The sequence below is a fragment of the Bos indicus genome, chromosome 9 (assembly GCF_029378745.1).
Source record: "Bos indicus isolate NIAB-ARS_2022 breed Sahiwal x Tharparkar chromosome 9, NIAB-ARS_B.indTharparkar_mat_pri_1.0, whole genome shotgun sequence".
NCBI classification, from domain to species: Eukaryota; Metazoa; Chordata; class Mammalia; order Artiodactyla; family Bovidae; genus Bos; species Bos indicus.
In genome coordinates this window covers 45164870-45181770 of record NC_091768.1, presented here as the reverse complement: position 1 = coordinate 45181770, position 16901 = coordinate 45164870, and the positions used below count along the sequence as shown (strand labels likewise).

Below are 16901 nucleotides of genomic sequence, written 5' to 3'. Positions count from 1 at the left end.
CTAGAGCTCTGTGACACTCTCCCCTCATCACCAACTCTGCTCCCACAAATCTGGAACCAAGTCCTGTCAATTTTAGCTCATGTTGGGTTGTACCCACACCCATTCACAGAAAACCCCTCATGGGCATAATGGGAAACTCTTAAGTTTCACAGCACAGGCTGGGTAAGGGGAAGCTGCCCCAAAGATGGGTCAGGTTGAAAGTCAGGGCTTAGAACCAGACATTAGGCCTGAATGACATGCCTTATTGGGCAAGAGAATTAACTCTTTAGTGATGTAAGATGCCCCGTCCAGCTGGGTCTCGTCTTGGCACTGATCAGGGCAAGTTAATTAGGTGTCAAGGACCTACTGCAAACAGCCAAGAGATGGGCTTTCCAGTCCCTGTTTAACATCGAGCACAGGTGACAGAAGCAAATATGAGTTTCTTTATGAAAAGAAAGACCGCCCACCACAGAGTAGACCCAGGGGCCGTGTTCTGTCCCCTTCATGTGAGTCCTTGTATTGCTGAACCTTATGAAAACCAGAAGTGAAGTTTCAAATACAGTGGATTAAAAATCTGAAATACATGTATCCTCACATTGAAAGTCTGGAGGCTTCTCAGTCGCTGCATCCAGGCAGGACTGTCCACTGCCTCGTGGCCCACCCTTTTCATGACCAAAGGCAGCAAGATAGCCCGCCTTAGGAACTAAGTGGAGCTAACCCAGGAGCACGCCTTGTGCATGTCTGCTCAGATTGCCTAAACCAGAGCAATTCCCATAACCTCCGAAGGTTCTTGAACCTTTGGGCATTAGAGCAAACCAGCTACATATAAGAGAAATGAAATTTTAAAAAGTGTACATATTCCAAGTAAGAAGTTTATTTGATCAAATGACAAAATATGAAGATATTTTAAACTATAAAGCTCTATTCAGACAAAATGTAAATTTATTATAAAGTAAGATAATATCCATGTAAATGGCACCTAAAAGCAGAAAGAATGCAATTCCTATAAATACTATGTCTTTATAAAGCATTCACAAAATTCTCAGGTACTTTAAAACTAGGTTGTAGGTATATTGGTAAACTCTCTAAATAGTGCTTAAAGTGGGTTTCTTAAACTTCCCCTACAGTATGTCATGGGGGTCCTGTAATGATCAGAGTGTCAGTGAGATGTGTCGTGAGTGTGGAACAAACTTGAGTTCCCCGCACAGTCCTATCCCTTCACATGGAGAATTGGAATTAAGTGGATGGGAATTTCTAATCACTCTAGTTGGGCATAATTAGAAAAAGGTTGTGAAACCAGGTTAGGGAAAAGGGAAGGGAGGGGAAACATGGCAGAGTCAACGGTTTCTGCAGAGCAGCTTTACAAATGACCAGGAAAATGGATTTAAAAACAGTAACAGTGAATCCTTGGAGCTGCACCCCAGGGTCTGGACCAACCAGCATGCCCAAGGGCTCGGCTGGGTGCCACGCACACTAGCATTACATCCTCACCAGAGGGCAAGGTCGTCACCTGGGTGCCCCACGGGCAGAGCTAAGTGTACAGTTACATAACTTTCCCTACTAAATATTTTTTCTAGCATCTAAGTGACTCTGCCTTTGAGGCCACGATAGGACCTGGGAAGCAAGAATCGGCAGCTCCAAGTTACAAAATCAGAAAAGCTTCAGGTGTGTGGAAGGAGAACCAGATGCGACGAAGGTGGTGTCTCCCGGTGGGCACAGCACACTGTTGGCAGCAAAGCACAAAGCTACAAAATGACTAAAGTGAAGTGAACCACAGGGAGACACAGAAAAGATCCCAGGAGGCCAAGGAGGTAACTGAAAAATAACTATATAGCACCCATTATTACTAATTTAAATCTATAAACATCATAGGGCTTGTGCTATTATTTTATAAATACAACATTTATGAGAGCTTGCAGAATATTATAAATGTCACACATTCTGGTATAAATGTTGGCTCCAGCTTCATACAAGGAACTTGATGTTACATTTCAACATAGTGGATTTGGGGTGATAGAGTAATTTTTGTAGGCCATTTTCTGGACCTTGGTCACACAGCTAAGTGAAGGCCAGAAAACACAGGAAGCATTTTATTGGTCACTTTGGCAACAGATGTGTTTTTTATCTACATGTTATACAAAGATACACTTGTGTCCATGAATCTATAAAAATCATCCATAGGAGATCTTTTATGTTTTCTTATCTGCTTCATTGCTATCAAGTCTAATGGGAGGACTACTCAATGGCTTTGGCTCCTTCACTGTCATCCTTAGAGGGATGTATTTACAGATAGTTTTATGTTTCCTATTCAAGATAAGTGGCTCTTTGAAGATTCCTAATCTTGAGATTATAATCTTCATTATCGATGACACTGACACACACAAACACATTAAAAAAGTAAATGACTTCATATCACCTAATTTTAGCAGTGTGCTTTTAAACAGTGTGCTTTTCCAGCACTACAGAAAATAACCTCTAAACACATCCAGGTTGATCATTAGAGATGCTCCCCTCTGCTGTCTAAGGTTGATTAAGTGAGACGCGTCTGAAAATGGGTCAGGGTAAGAAAATCTCAGGGTTCTATGGACTCACATAACATTACAAATATGGCTTTTGTAGAATCTAAGATTGCTTTCTACTTAGACAAGGATGTAATATCTAATTACTCTGTTGAATGATTTTATAAATTAGTCCTATGCATGTATAAACTCAATGGCCCACATAGCGTCACTTCAATAGTTAAAGTGGTGTTAACATCATTACTTCATACACTTGATTCAGGCACTGAGAGAGTTCAACCTGCTATATCTTACATCTTAAAGTCAAGGTAAAGTCATTCATTCACCTTTGTTTCATTTCCCCAAAATAAAATCTTAATTTAGCAAACAGAAGAGACCACTACAGCAGAAAGTGAAATCAGCCTTTCTATGGTGAGGTTAACAAGCTATACATTTGATGGATGTGTTAGCTGGATACCCAGTCTGTGGAATTTTTCTCAGTGAGTGATCAAGCATGTAAATTTGACTCAATTGAAATTACTAAAATAACTGGCTTTAAAAAATGAGTTTAGGAAAATGAAGTGACCCTGGAGTACTTAAGTTTTAAATCTTCTCTCATAGAAATCACCTCTTGGCAAAAGATGCTTTTGGCTCAGCTCACCTGAAAATAATTTCATATGAACTTTTCTTGTTATTTAACATAATGGGACTAGCTCAGAGTTGGAGTACACAAAATAAAGATAGAGGGGCACGATGGAGCACAGCTGTTCAGGGGGACTTCCCCCAAATGGGTGGCCTGTGAAGGGCCACAGTCACACTGACCCGCTAGATGACTTACGCAAATTTCCCAAGTACCACCATGTCTGGAATCACAACTGGTGGAAAAGAGAGATCTAGAATCAAGGTCCTCACAGCACTGTCAGGGTTGGGTGATTACGGCAGAGTTTGTGGTGGACTGTCTGCCTCACAGCTGTGTCTCCGTTTGCAGCCCTGGCATCTGGTATCTCACACACACACAGTAAGGAGCCATCTGTGCCCCTGGAGGAAACATCTGAACGTCAGAGTAGTAGCCAGAGAGTGCAGTGGCTCTGTCAGCCTCATCATTCTGTGACACTTCTTTGGCCACTTGACTGCTGTAATGTGCTTCCTACAGCAGAGCATGGGGCGAGATGGCTCTACATCACACCCTTAGAAGGGTGACCCTGAGCTCACTCAGAACTGCTCCCACCGTTACCTTTCCAGGTCTAGGGTTCATCCCAACTTCCAAACAGTGTAATATCAGGGTAATGTGAGTAAAGTCTGACGAGCTTTGTCCATTATCAACCTATCCATACAGTGTCCACAAATGTGAGATATTCTAGTAGAATGATGTATCTGGCCTGAGAGAAAAATATACATGAGTCGCACCACATCTTTCTTTAAAATTTTCCAGCCAGAAAATCCACTGAGCAAAGCCTGAGATTCCCTGCTTTTTTTTTAAAAAAACATTCCCTCCACCTCAATCAAATGGACAACCCCATTGCTACAGCAGAGAATAAACTCTCTGATGAAAGTGAACAACAGCTTGGAAAGATAAAGTGAAGGGGTTTGAAATGACAAAGCACTAAGATTTTTTAAAATTTAAATGATATCTAGAAAACACTGTGAAAATGTCTCTCTCAAAAATAGCACACATTTTAGTCAGAAGGCTCAGTGAAACTGAAAGCTGACCAGTAGAAAGTGAAGGTAACCTTTCCATTTTTGAATTTCCCTCACTTTCCGGCCCTCCGACTCTACCAAGCTGGGTGTATGAAAGCAGAAAAAAAATCTAAAAGCCATGAAAAAGTGCTGGTATTTTTCAGGATCTCTCCAAGACAGTTTCCCTCTGGGTAACTTGAATCCTGTCTTGGGATCAAGGCCACTGACGAACTTTAAATGTATTTGGAGGTGCAGGTTCAAAGACGTCGTCGTCATCTTCCACCCCTTCTTCTATCGGTTTCATCCTGGGCGAGGCTCGCTGGTGTGGGGATGGTACATCTGTCAAAGACACAGAAAGGAAAACCACTTAATGTACAGCCTGCCCTGATACTGGCATGATGTATCAGTGAAAAACTCCAACTGGAAAATAAAACTCTCTGGGAGACTATAGCTGGCCCCAGGAATGCAGTTTCCCTAATACTGCATTTTCTTTTATTTTTATTTAATTTTTAAAATTTTATTTATTTTTAATTGGGGGATAATTGTTCCACAATGTTGTGTTGGTTTCTGCCATACATCAACATTAAATTGAATTTTTATTTTATATTGGAGTGTAGTTGATTTACAATGCTATATTTCAGGTGTACAGTGAAGTGATTCAGTTATACATACATCTACCCTATTTCAAATTCTTTTCCCATATAGGTTATTACAGAATATTGAGTAAAGTTCCCTGTGCTATACAGTAGTCCTTGTTGATTATTTTATACGTAGTAGTGTGTATATATAGAGGTTTCTTTGGCTCAGCAAGTAAAAATTTGCCTGAAATGCAGGAGAGGTGGGTTTGATCCCTGAGTTGGGAAGATCCCCTGGAATAGGAAGTGGCAGCCCACTCCAGTATTCTCACCTGAAACGTCCCACAAACAGAGGAAGCTGGTGAGCTACAGTCCAAAGGGTTGCAAAGAGCTGGACACGACTGAAGCAACTGAGCTTGAGTGTATATATGTGAATCCCAAACTACTATTTTATCCCTCCTCCCTCCACCTTTCCCCTTTGGTAATCATAACTTTATTTTCAAAGTCTGTGAGTCTGTTTCTGCTTTGTAAGTAAGTTCATTTATATCTTTTTTTTTTAATTTCACACCTGATATCATATGATATTTGGTTTACTTCACTTAGTATGATAATCTCTAGGTCCCTCCATGTTAATGCGTGTGTTTGCTAAGTCACGTCAGTCTTGTCTAACTCTTTGCAACCCTATGGGCTATAGCCCACCAGGCTTCTCTGCCAATGGGGATTCTCCAGGTAAGAATACTGGGATGGGTTGCCATGCCCTCTTCCAGGGGATCTTCCAGACCCAGGGATTAAACCCGCATCTCTTATGTTTCCTGCACTGGCAGGTGGGCTCTTTACCACTAGTGCCACCTGGGAAGCCCGGCAAATGGCATTCATTCATTCTTTTGTATGACTTAGTAATATTCTATTATATATATGTGCCACATCTTCTTTATCCATTCCTCTGATGGACATTTGAGGAATGGACATTTCATTGCTTCCTCATCTTGGCTATTGTGCGTGTATCTTTTTGAATTATGGTATTCTTTGGATATATGCCCAAAGGTGAAACTGAAGGATCATATGGTAGCTCTGTTTTCAGTTTAAGGAAACTAAATACTGATTTCCATAGTGACTGCACAAATTTACATCCCCACCAACAGTGTATTAGGGTTCCCTGTTCTCCACACCCTTTCCGGCATTTATTAATTTGTAGACTTTTTGATCATGGCCTTCTGCCTGGTGTGAGATGATACTTCACAGTTCTGATTTCATCTGTCTAATAATTAGTGATATTGAGCATATTTTCACGTGGCTTTTGGCCATCTGTATGTCTTCTTTGGAGAAGTGTCTGTTGAAATCTTATTTTTAAAGTTATTCATTTAATAGTGAGCTGCATGAGTTGTTTATATGTTTTAGAGATTAATCCCTTGTTGGTCGCACCATTTGCAAACATTTTCTCCCATTCTCTAGGTTGTCTTTTCATTTTGTTTATAGCTTCCTTTGCTGTGCAAAAGCTTTTAAGTTTAATTAGGTCTCAGTTGTTTATTTTGTTTTCTGGAGCAGATGGATTCAAAAATATATTGCTGTGATTTGTGTCAAAGAGTGTCCTGCCTATGCTTTCCTCTGGGAGTTTTATAGTATTCATTCTTAAATTTAGGTCTTTAATCCATTTGGAGTTTATTTTATGTATGATGTTAGAGAATGTTCTAATTTCATTCTTTTACATGTAGCTGTCTAGTTTTCCCAGCACGACTTATTGAAGAAATGGTCTCTTTTCCATTGTATAGTCTTGCCTCCTTTGTCATAGATTAATGGGTTTATTTCTGGGTTTCCTACCCTCTTCTCTTGATGTATATTTCTGTTTTGTGTGTGTGTGTGTGTGCGCCAGTACAACACTGTTCTAATTACTGTAGCTTTGTAATATAGTGTGAAGTCAGAGAGACTGATTCCTTCAGCTCCATTTTTCTTAAGTTTGCTTTGCCTTCTCGGGTTATGTTTCTATAAAATTCTTTTTTCTAATTCTGTGAAAAATGCCATTGGTATTTTGATGGGAATTGCATTGAATCTGTAGACTGCCTTAGGTAGTATAGTCATTTTAACAATATTGATTCTTCTAATCCAAGAACACAGTATATCTTTCTATCTGTTTATGTTATCTTCAATTTCTTTCATTAGTGTCTTAATAGTTTTCAGAGTGCAGGTCTTTCATCTTCTTAGGTAGGTTTATTCCTAGGTATTTCATTCTTTTTGATGTGATGGTAAATGAGATTGTTTTCTTAATTTCTCATTCTGATCTTTCTTAGTGTATAGAAATGCAACAGATTTCTGTGTATTAATTTTGTATCCTACAACTTTACCAAATTCATTGATGAGCTCTAGTATTGTTTTCTGGTAGCATCTTTAGGATTTTCTATGTATAGTATCATGTTATCAGCAGACAGTCACAGCTTTACTTCTTTTCCAATTTGGGTCCCTTTTACTTCTTCTCTGATTGCTGTGTACGCCAAATCATTTGGGGCAAGACCAAATATTAGGGACCTTTTGGCATGGACTGAATGTCTTCGGACATTTTAGACAGCACTACATGGTCCTGTAAACATCAAGGACCTTAGCATGGACCAGATGTCTTATAGACCAATGTTCTGCAAGGCAGCAAAGTCAAGAAGCCGTTGTTAGTCCATGAGAACAGATGTAGAGAGGATGTCACTTCAGGTGCTTGGATAGTATAAGCTTCTCAAACATATGCAGTTCCCAGTGCTTTGCACCAAAGTCTGTTTAGGACTCAGAATGCATGTTCCTACATTAATATCATAGATGGTAATTTTAGTCCCTTGAAGGTGGATTTAACTCCTACTTTCCCTAAGGAATGGTTCTACTCTGAAACTATAGAACCTCCACCATCTGGAACATCATCCAAAAGAATATTTCTTGCCACCAACTGTCCAGTCACTCCCTGGACTTACAGGGGAGAGGGAGAGAGAGAAGGAAGGGCAAGGAGGAGAATCCAGGCATGCAGGAAGGAAGAGCTGGATGGAGCAAATATAACCCAGAAAAGCAGCTGCTGCTGCTAAGTCGCTTCAGTTGTGTCCGACTCTGTGCAACCCCATAGACAGCAGCCCACCAGGCTCCCCCATCCCTGGGATTCTATAGGCAATCCCAGGAACCTTCCTAGGAAAGGTTGCCATTTCCTTCTCCAATGCATGGAAGTGAAAAGTGAAAGTGAAGTCGCTCAGTCGTGTCCAACGCTTAGCGACCCCATGGGCTGCAGCCTACCAGGCTCCTCCGTCCATGGAATTTTCCAGGCAAAAGTACTGGAGTGGGGTGCCATTGCCTTCTCCACAGAAAAGCAGCAGAGGCCCTTATATCAAAGAAACCAAATAACCCATTCATTCTGTCTGTCCTTCATTCATTCATGCAGTCAACCAAATGCTAATTGAGCTTCTACTATAATGGACACCATGCTTGATGGAAGAAAAAAACAGTCTAAAAGTAAGAGTAGAAGTTATTATAAATGAGTGCATAGGCTTCTCAAGGTGCCTACTATTATAGCATACACAAACTCCCTCCTGTATAGTTCCCACATTCTGTGTCAGGCTCCACTTTATGAGGGTCTCCCTCAGCCCCACCCAGGCTTGTGCTATATTCTTGCTCTGCCCTCCAGCAGGGCGAGGTCAGTTAGCAATCAATATATCAGCAAATGCTGAACTCAGGCTAAGTGTAAGGTTGATGAAGGAGGAACAATGGGAGAAATCTGACTTTTCAAATACTTGCTCTACAGCAAAGAACAGTAGTGGGATCTTATGAAGACACAAAAAGGCAACAAGAAATTTATCAGGATCAGCTCTTAATCCCTAGCCAGAGGCAGCTGTGTACTCTACGCACAGGGGTGAGGGTGCAGAGCCAGTGGCCAAGACAGAGGCTCAGGAAACCCTTCCAAGGTTCAGATCCCTGCTGTGCAGCTTCCTGGCTGCGTGACCTGTCCTCCATTACTAAACCTCTCTAGGCCTGTTTCCACCTTTGTGGAAAGGAGACATTCACAGGACCTGCCTCACGGGGTTGTTCAGGGGATTAAACAAAATAATCATGGAATGTGCTTGGCACATATAAAATGTTGCTGTCATTTTTTTTCAAGATATATATATATTCCAACTTGGATAAAAAGTGTACATTGCTTATTTTAGATCGAATTTTGAGATCAGGATAAAGATACTTGGGAAAATGACTTCTGGGAACTCTGTTCCTTCCATTGACAGCTTCAGAATCAGTCACCATTGTTAGCACATCAATACCATCAAAGAAAGGATTCGTTTACATATAAATTATTTCACTTAAGTCTCTTTGGCGTATATAACATTTATCACTGTTTTCCAGTTAGAAATTCATATAACACCATTACATAAACATTAAAATTTTTTTTGTTAATTTTATTGAAGTATAGTCGATGTACAATACTATAAGTTACAAGTGTACAATATAGTGATTTACAATTTTAAAGGTTATATTCCACTTATAGTTATTATAAAATATTAGCTAGATTCCTGTGGTATACAATATATATTTGTAACTTATTTATACATAGCAGTTTGTACCTCTTCATTCCCTACCTCTATATTGTTCCTCCCCTTCCCTCTCCCCACTAGTAACCACTAGTTTGCTTTCTATAAGTCTGTCTCTTTTTTGTTATATTTACTAGTTCACTGTATTTTTTTAGATTCCACACAGAAGTGATATCATACAGTATTTGTCTTTCTCTGTGTGACTTATTTCACTTTAGCATAATACCTTCCAAGTCTACTCATGCTGTTGCAAATAGCAACATTTCATTCTTTTTTTATGGCTGAGTTTTTTTCAGGGGTACAAGGGGAAGCAAAAAGTATATACAAAAAGTTATATACAGTAACTGTCATTTATTTTAACTATATAGTCATTGCCATCTTGGAAGATGCCATGATCCACAGCTACATCTTTCAACATAAAAGATCATAATTATACAGTGCGGAGCTGGACTTTGGCAGAGCTAGTGTGTTTGTCATATATAAATGGAAATTGTTCACTTTTCAACATTTGCAGTTAGTTAAAATACTGAGTTTGCAGGGAGACAACTACTGATGTAACTGGTAGAAAATTAGCTTCTATTAAAACAGTCTAGGAACACAATTCTGCCTTGAGCACAGCATGGGAGAATCTCTCAGACATATTCTTTTTATCCTTTTTCACACAGGTTACAGCAGACATACCAAACATAACCTGGAATTTGCATGTGAATTATTCAAATGGCAATGTAACCTATCTGTGTGACCTTGGGCAGGTTACTTCACTTCTTTGTGCCCCAATTTCTCTATCTGTAAAATAAAAGTCATAATAATGGCATGTATTTCATATGGTTGTTAAGAGGATTACATGACTCAAACTTATTAAATTCTTATATCTGTGCCTAGGATATCATAATCCCTTTGTAAATATAAGTCAGTAAAATGACTTAATAATATGGCCTTAGGAGAGCAATGGCCTAAATCATTAGAAAACTTGTTAAAATTCATCATCGCTCATAGGAATAGCAAATAAAGGAAATGAGACTTGTGCTCAAGTAGCATTTTGTGTTGCTCAGTGTAAGAGTGCAGCAAAATTGTCTATTATTTTTTTAAGAAAAACAATAGCCATGACTTTCATCATATTTGTAGCCTCAAGTTATGACTGAATCTCATGAAATATTAACTTAGGCTGAGTATCTGCAATCAGATAAACCCTGAGAACAAGCAAAATGGCATGCCTACGAGCATCATGCCAAATCAATTATGCAGAGCATCCAGACGTACGAAGACCTACGATACACATAACACGAACATGCCCATTGCGTTTTGGCTGGGCAAGTGGGGAGAACTGGTCTGTAGATTTTAAGCCCATCTATCAAACTAGAGAACTAAACGTATAGAACTATCCAACCAAAGGCATGGAACTACAGGTTCTATAGCAATCTGAGATAGTTATCCACGTTGGGGCCAAAATGTTATCTGCCCCTTTAGCTACCTCACCAATCACTGCCTTTTTCTGTTGAGAGAGAATGATGAGAGGAACCAATATAACTAGAAATGACGTAGAGAAACTCTGGAAGAACTTTTAGCTTCTCTATTGTCAACTGAAAAAAAAAATGCACAATTAAAAGTTGAGAACTATGTTTTATTTGGCAGACAAAACTGAGGACTTAAGCCCAGGACATAGTCTCTCAGATATCTGAGAGACTGGTCCCAGGAGGGAAGGGAGGGGCCTGGATATACAGGATTTTTTGTAACAAAGACCAGGTAGTCAGAATATCAAAAGGTTACTGTTAATTAAAGAAAACCAGACATCTCAAGTAATTTAGCACTTTTCTATGTATGAGAAGATGCAAGAGTTTGCACTGACTGAAATCACTCCTTTGCCGTGCACCTCAGCTGTCTGGGGCCAGTGTCCTGTGCTTTTTCATCCTGAGTCTCCTCAGGGTGTGTGATCAGGGTGGCTCCAGTGGTAACTGCTATGTGTCAGGCATCCTGTTTGAATCTTGAGTTCCCTCGGGGCTCACCATCAGGGTGGCTGTCATGAGATGACTTGACAACGGCAATATCTTGTTTACTGATACGACGGGAAGCATTTTTTTTTTTCATTGATGCGTGCTCAGTCAAGAATGCTGGAGTGGGTTGCTATGCCCTACTCCAGGGGATCTTCCCACCCCAGGGACTGAACCCACATCTCTTTTGTCTCCTGCATTGGCAGGCAGATTGTTTACCACTATTCTGAGAAAGAATTTATTCTGTTCCCACTCTATTTGCCTGAGAAAGGAAGAACTGTAGTCTTAGGATGTAACATTAAAAAGTAAAGCAAGAGTTAACTTCCAGTCCTGGGGTGACATCCAGGGGCCCCCCTCCCTCCTGGCCAACTTGCAATGTCCCAAATCCAGCCCAGTGTTTTCCTCCTCTTCTCTTGCTTTTCTCTCCTCGTGAACTGGTTTCTCCACTCTCCCCACCAAATTCCTCTCCACTCCGCAAGGTGAGCCTCAAGCCCTACCTCCTTCATTTGTAGTCTTCCCTAATTCCTTCTCTGGGGAGATTCTGTTTTCCACCACAAGACAAGTACTTGCATCCCTCCCTTACTAGAAAACAGGCATCTTGTGGGCTGTCATCACAGCCTTTTCTCTCAGGCAGCCTCTCTGAAGTACCCACATGTAGCTAGGTCCTTGATAACTACTTAGTACATGAGAAAAATCCCGCTCCAAAACTCTGCATGGGGCCTTCCCTGAGGACGTGGGGAAACCACACAACCACACACTGAACTCTGATGGGTCAAGCCAGTGGGCCACCACCAGTGGCCCTCAAAGCATGCAGGTCTGTTTACAGTAAAACCTCACTGCAAAAAGTGATTGTTATCACTGCCTTCTGTACTACACGCCTTGAGGGAAATCACTCATATCACTGATGATTCGACAGTGCTTACAGCCCAGGCAGGAGTACCGTCCGTCCGAGTCAGCATCAGCGAGGTGCATCGGTGCTGTCACCTGCTACAGAGTTTTCATCCAGTCGGCCTAGACAATCCCCAAGGGACTACCTTGTGCAAGAGGCTAGGTTAAATGTTAGGGAAATCAAACCAAACCTAGTTTCTGCCTCTGTCTTCTCAGAAACTCCATTGTACAATAGAGGAGCAATTCATCCTCACGGCATCCATATCAGTATTTCTACTTTATACTCAGAGGCTAAAGCAGAGACCACCTGGACACCTAAGAAAAAAGAATAAATAGCTGGGAGATGATGTGGATGAACCCCGTTCCCACCAGAGAGGGAACCACTGAGAAACAGAACTGGCCAGGGCAAAGCAGGAGACGCTGACAGCCCAGCAAGATTGACAGCTAAAGATTTTTTTTTTCCACACGGAGAAGACTAAATTCAGGCTGTATGGTGCATTAGAGCCCACAAGTCCCCTCATCCCAGTTCCCACCACTGCGCCTGTTGCTGTTTTCTCCATCGAGCAGACGGATGCACTGGAAAGTGACCGGAATGAAGCCTGACTTACAGCTGCCAGAAGCCGCCAGCGCCAGCAGGCTGTCTGAGCCCCGAGAGGAATCGGAGTCTCAGAGAGAGCCCACTCTTTGTCTCAGCCTCAGGTGGCCTGGCTTCTGTACCACTAAGAGCCAAGTATGACAGTCATCTGGCCCTACCTGGGAATCGGCCACAGTCGCAGCCAGGAGCTTCCTGGAGAAGGAGTTCACTGACCCTGACCTGGTGGTCTCTGCCCTCTGTAGGAGAACCACTGGTTCAGTGGAAAGACTCAGAGGCCATCACCATGCTGCCAGAAATCATTTTTGGCCACTAATGAAAACCCAATTTGGAGTGTGAACAACAACAACAAAAGAATATCCTGCTTCAAGGGGACTAGTTATATTTCAAAAATTGAGTGTTAATAAAAATTCTTTCTGCAAGCTTGCCCAGTTTTTCACTAACCTTGTGCACTGATGCATCATCAGAAGTTTGCCCAGAAGGCCCAATATCTTCCCTAAGTGTGAGAGCATGAGGAGAGAACAGAGGGAGAAATTGAGCTAATCTTTAGCTAAGTGCATTTTCAAATTACTTTTGCCTCTCAAGGACATGACGATGAGGTTCATGACCTCTGTATAATGCTTCACTTTTCATTTATTCCAAATTCTAGAGGGGCACATAATTCCATCTCCATAAATTTTCTAGGAAACTGATTTTTATCCTTCTTTTAAAGCCAGTTCTACAGTTGAGACACAGAAGTGGTTAACTGTATCTTTGATATTTATGATAATCAAGAAGCGATAACTAGCATTATTTTTGGCTTTTAGTTATCAATATCATCCAATTGCCCCTGGCTGCCAATTAACACAATTTATTCTAAAAGTAAATAAAACAAATGTCTCAGACTGAACTTCAATCCAGACTTATCAGGTGTGAACTTGTTAAACAGCTACATCAAGAATTACTTTTGCTTAGCAAAAAAAAAAAAAAAAATTCTGTCAAGAAGACATATACTTGCATGCATAGATAGCAAGGCCTGGAGAACACACACAGCAGAGCAGAACTGACTCAGCTGTGTGCCAATTCGGTGTGTTAGGTGGGAAAGAGAATGGGAGCACCAGGTAGCCATCCTGCTTAGGATGTAAGAGAGTAAGATTAAAAAACATGGGCTCTGAGCAAATGCAGAAGACAGACTTAGAGGAACCAAACAGTGGACACCTCTACTCATGCCAGACCACAGCAGGACACCCAAAGGCGGCTTTGGATCCAGGAAGCAGGGTCTCTTCTCAGCACACCTGCTTAGCAGCTTGTGCGTGAACCTTGCTGAAAAGAAAAGGAGCTGGCAATGAAGAAGCGCTTTGCGTCCTTGAGGGTTGTTGCCGGCAGAGGCAAACCAGCAAGGCGCCTCCACGGAGGATGGGCTCAGGCTGCCCTGCCAGGCCTTGTACCTTAAAGTCCCGAATTAAACACAGGAAGCCTTCTTATACACAGACCCAGGGGATCTTACATAACCATCCGTCCAAACTCTCCTATAAGTGCTAAAAAATTAGGTAGGAGAAATGCCCTTTGACAGAACTCTATCCTTATTGAGCTTATTTCTATTTTGGTGTGCTTCTGATTACATGAGGGCCTGAGGGCTTCTCCTTGCAGGAGAAAGTAAACAGACATAGTTGTTCTTATTAAATCCAGAGTGAAGGTCACACTTGTTCCAGAGAATGAGTAAGTGACCTCAAGTTTGATCTTTAAGTAAGCAAAGGACCATGATATGAAGTTTGTCAAGTGACTTCTCTCTCTGCTTCAGAAATGTTAACAAGGAATGACACTTTTATAAACTCTCCAGTATAATTGTGGTAAGATGTTTTTCCCCTTTCCTTTGTTAACTTTGATGACATTTTCTTCATTCCTTTCAAAGTGTTCTTTTATTATGTTTAACCATCTGGCCGACTGCTTTAACAAGTAATTAAAAACCTTACAGGGGTTTTTAGAATTTTAATTAGATTATACATTTTTTGATGTATGAGGATGGGGGAAAATGTAATGGCTTTTTTGCTAGAAAAGGATTATCATCCCCTTTATGCCTTTGCCTTATGTATATTATAAGACTTTGTTAAATTTAAAAAATGTGTTTTTCATTGAGGTCATAAGATTATTTCAGATTGTAGAAACTGAGTTTGGATGGAAGTTTTCTGAACAATAATACTGAAGAGTAGGTATGCCTTTAGACCTAATTTCCTTAAAGGGACTCAGCACCACTGAGGGACTCAGCAAAGAATTATACAAATTATGGCAAATGGGGAGGATTAGGAGGCTAGTGGCTCTCAAGAGGAGGTTCTCAGATCAATTCCTGGCTTCTCAGATGGGTGGTCGGGGCCCTGAGAGGCCGGGCAACAGGTGTGAGTAGTCAAGGAATAGCCTGAGTCCTCTCCTGCACTAAAGAGAAAGCTTTAGGGTTGCAGAGCTGGTGGATAAGCTCAAGGGAACAGGAAAGGCAGTTCAAGGATGACAGCTGTGTAGCAGAGCCAGAGAATCACCAGTTTGGGGTGAGGTAGGAGGGTAAGAGGCTTCATGAGGAAGGTCTGAGACAAAGGGGACATGGAACTGATGGCCGGGGAGAATAAGGATGTGAGACCAAAAAGGTAAGGATAAGGAAAAAGAGAGGCCACTAGAGATACCCATGAAAACAAAAAGCAGTAGGAAAAGGCATGGCTCAAATATCAAATAACTACTCAGACTTTAAGAAGAAATGAAATGATTCACCCAAAGCAAAAAGCCACTAGCAGATATTGGGGATCTGGTGAATAGGACGGTCCTGACAGCTAGGCATAAAAAAAAACTTTAAAGGAAAAAAGGAGAGGCATGGCAGGAAGTAAACTACGGTGGCATTATTTGTGTTTTTACAAAAGGAGAATCCATTTGAACTTATCAGAAACAGCCTCCTTTGAACAGATCAAGAATCATGATGACATTGGAACCCAAAGAAAGCAATGTAGTCACAGCCCACTATTCTGAATAAAGCATAATGTCAATATTATTCATTTGCTTTAAACTTTATAAAATAAGCCATGGATGAAGCAAGGAAGACCTAACTACAATTGGCAGAGAGAATAATCATATTTAATACCTTTTAAACCATGAACTTCCAGATGTTCAAGCTGGTTTTAGAAAAGGCAGAGGAACCAGAGATCAAATTGCCAACATCTGCTGGATCATTGAAAAAGCAGGAGAGTTCCATAAAAACATCTATTTCTGCTTTATTGACTATGCCAAAGCCTTTGACTGTGTGGATCACAATAAACTGTGGAAAATTCTGAAAGAGATGGGAATACCAGACCACATGATCTGCCTCTTGAGAAATCTGTATGCAGTTCAGGAAGCAACAGTTAGAACTGGACATGGAACAACAGACTGGTTCCAAATAGGAAAAGGAGTACGCCAAGGCTGTATATCGTCACCCTGCTTATTTAAGTTCTATGCAAAGTACATCATGAGAAACGCTGGGCTGGAAGAAGCACAAGCTGGAATCAAGATTTCCGGGAAAAACATCAATAACCTCAGATATGAAGATGACACCACCCTTATGGCAGAAAGTGAAGAAGAACTAAAAAGCCTCTTGATGAAAGTAAAAGAGGAGAGTGAAAAAGTTGGCTTAAAGCTCAACATTCAGAAAACTAAGATCATGGCATCTGGCCCCATCACTTCATGGCAAATAGATGGGGAAACAGTGTCAGACTTTATTTTGGGGGGCTCCAAAATCACTGCAGATGGTGAGTGTAGCCATGAAATTAAAAGACGCTTACTCCTTGGAAGGAAAGTTATGACCAACCTAGATAGCATATTGAAAAGCAGAGACATTACTTTGCCAACAAAGGTCCATCTAGTCAAGGCTATGGTTTTTCCAGTGGTCATGTATGGATGTCAGAGTTGGTCTGTAAAGAAAGCTGAGCGCCAAAGAATTGATGCTTTTGAACTGTGGTGTTGGAGAAGACTCTTGAGAGTCCCTTAGACTGCAAGGAGATCCAGCCAGTCCATCCTAAAGGAGATCAGTCCTGGGTGTTCACTGGAAGGACTGATGCTGAAGCTGAAACTCCAATTCTTTGGCCGCCTCATGCGAAGAGCTGACTCATTGGAAAAGACCCTGATGCTGGGGAAGACTGAGGGCAGGAGGAGAAGGGGACGACAGAGGATGA

The 16901-nt window shown here is 41.2% G+C and overlaps 1 protein-coding gene across 4 annotated transcripts in view; it reads right to left on the bottom strand.

Moving 5' to 3' along the window:
• Window positions 1–833: 833 nt before the first annotated feature.
• Window positions 834–16901, bottom strand: part of POPDC1 (popeye domain cAMP effector 1) — a 50772-nt gene continuing 34704 nt past the window's right edge. For all 4 annotated transcript variants that reach the window (XM_019967302.2, XM_070796022.1, XM_019967301.2 and 1 more), the window contains exon 8: window positions 834–4493. In XM_019967302.2, the coding sequence (XP_019822861.1) occupies window positions 4369–4493 (125 nt within the window). In that variant the 3' untranslated portion in view covers window positions 834–4368. The remainder of the gene's footprint in view (window positions 4494–16901) is intronic.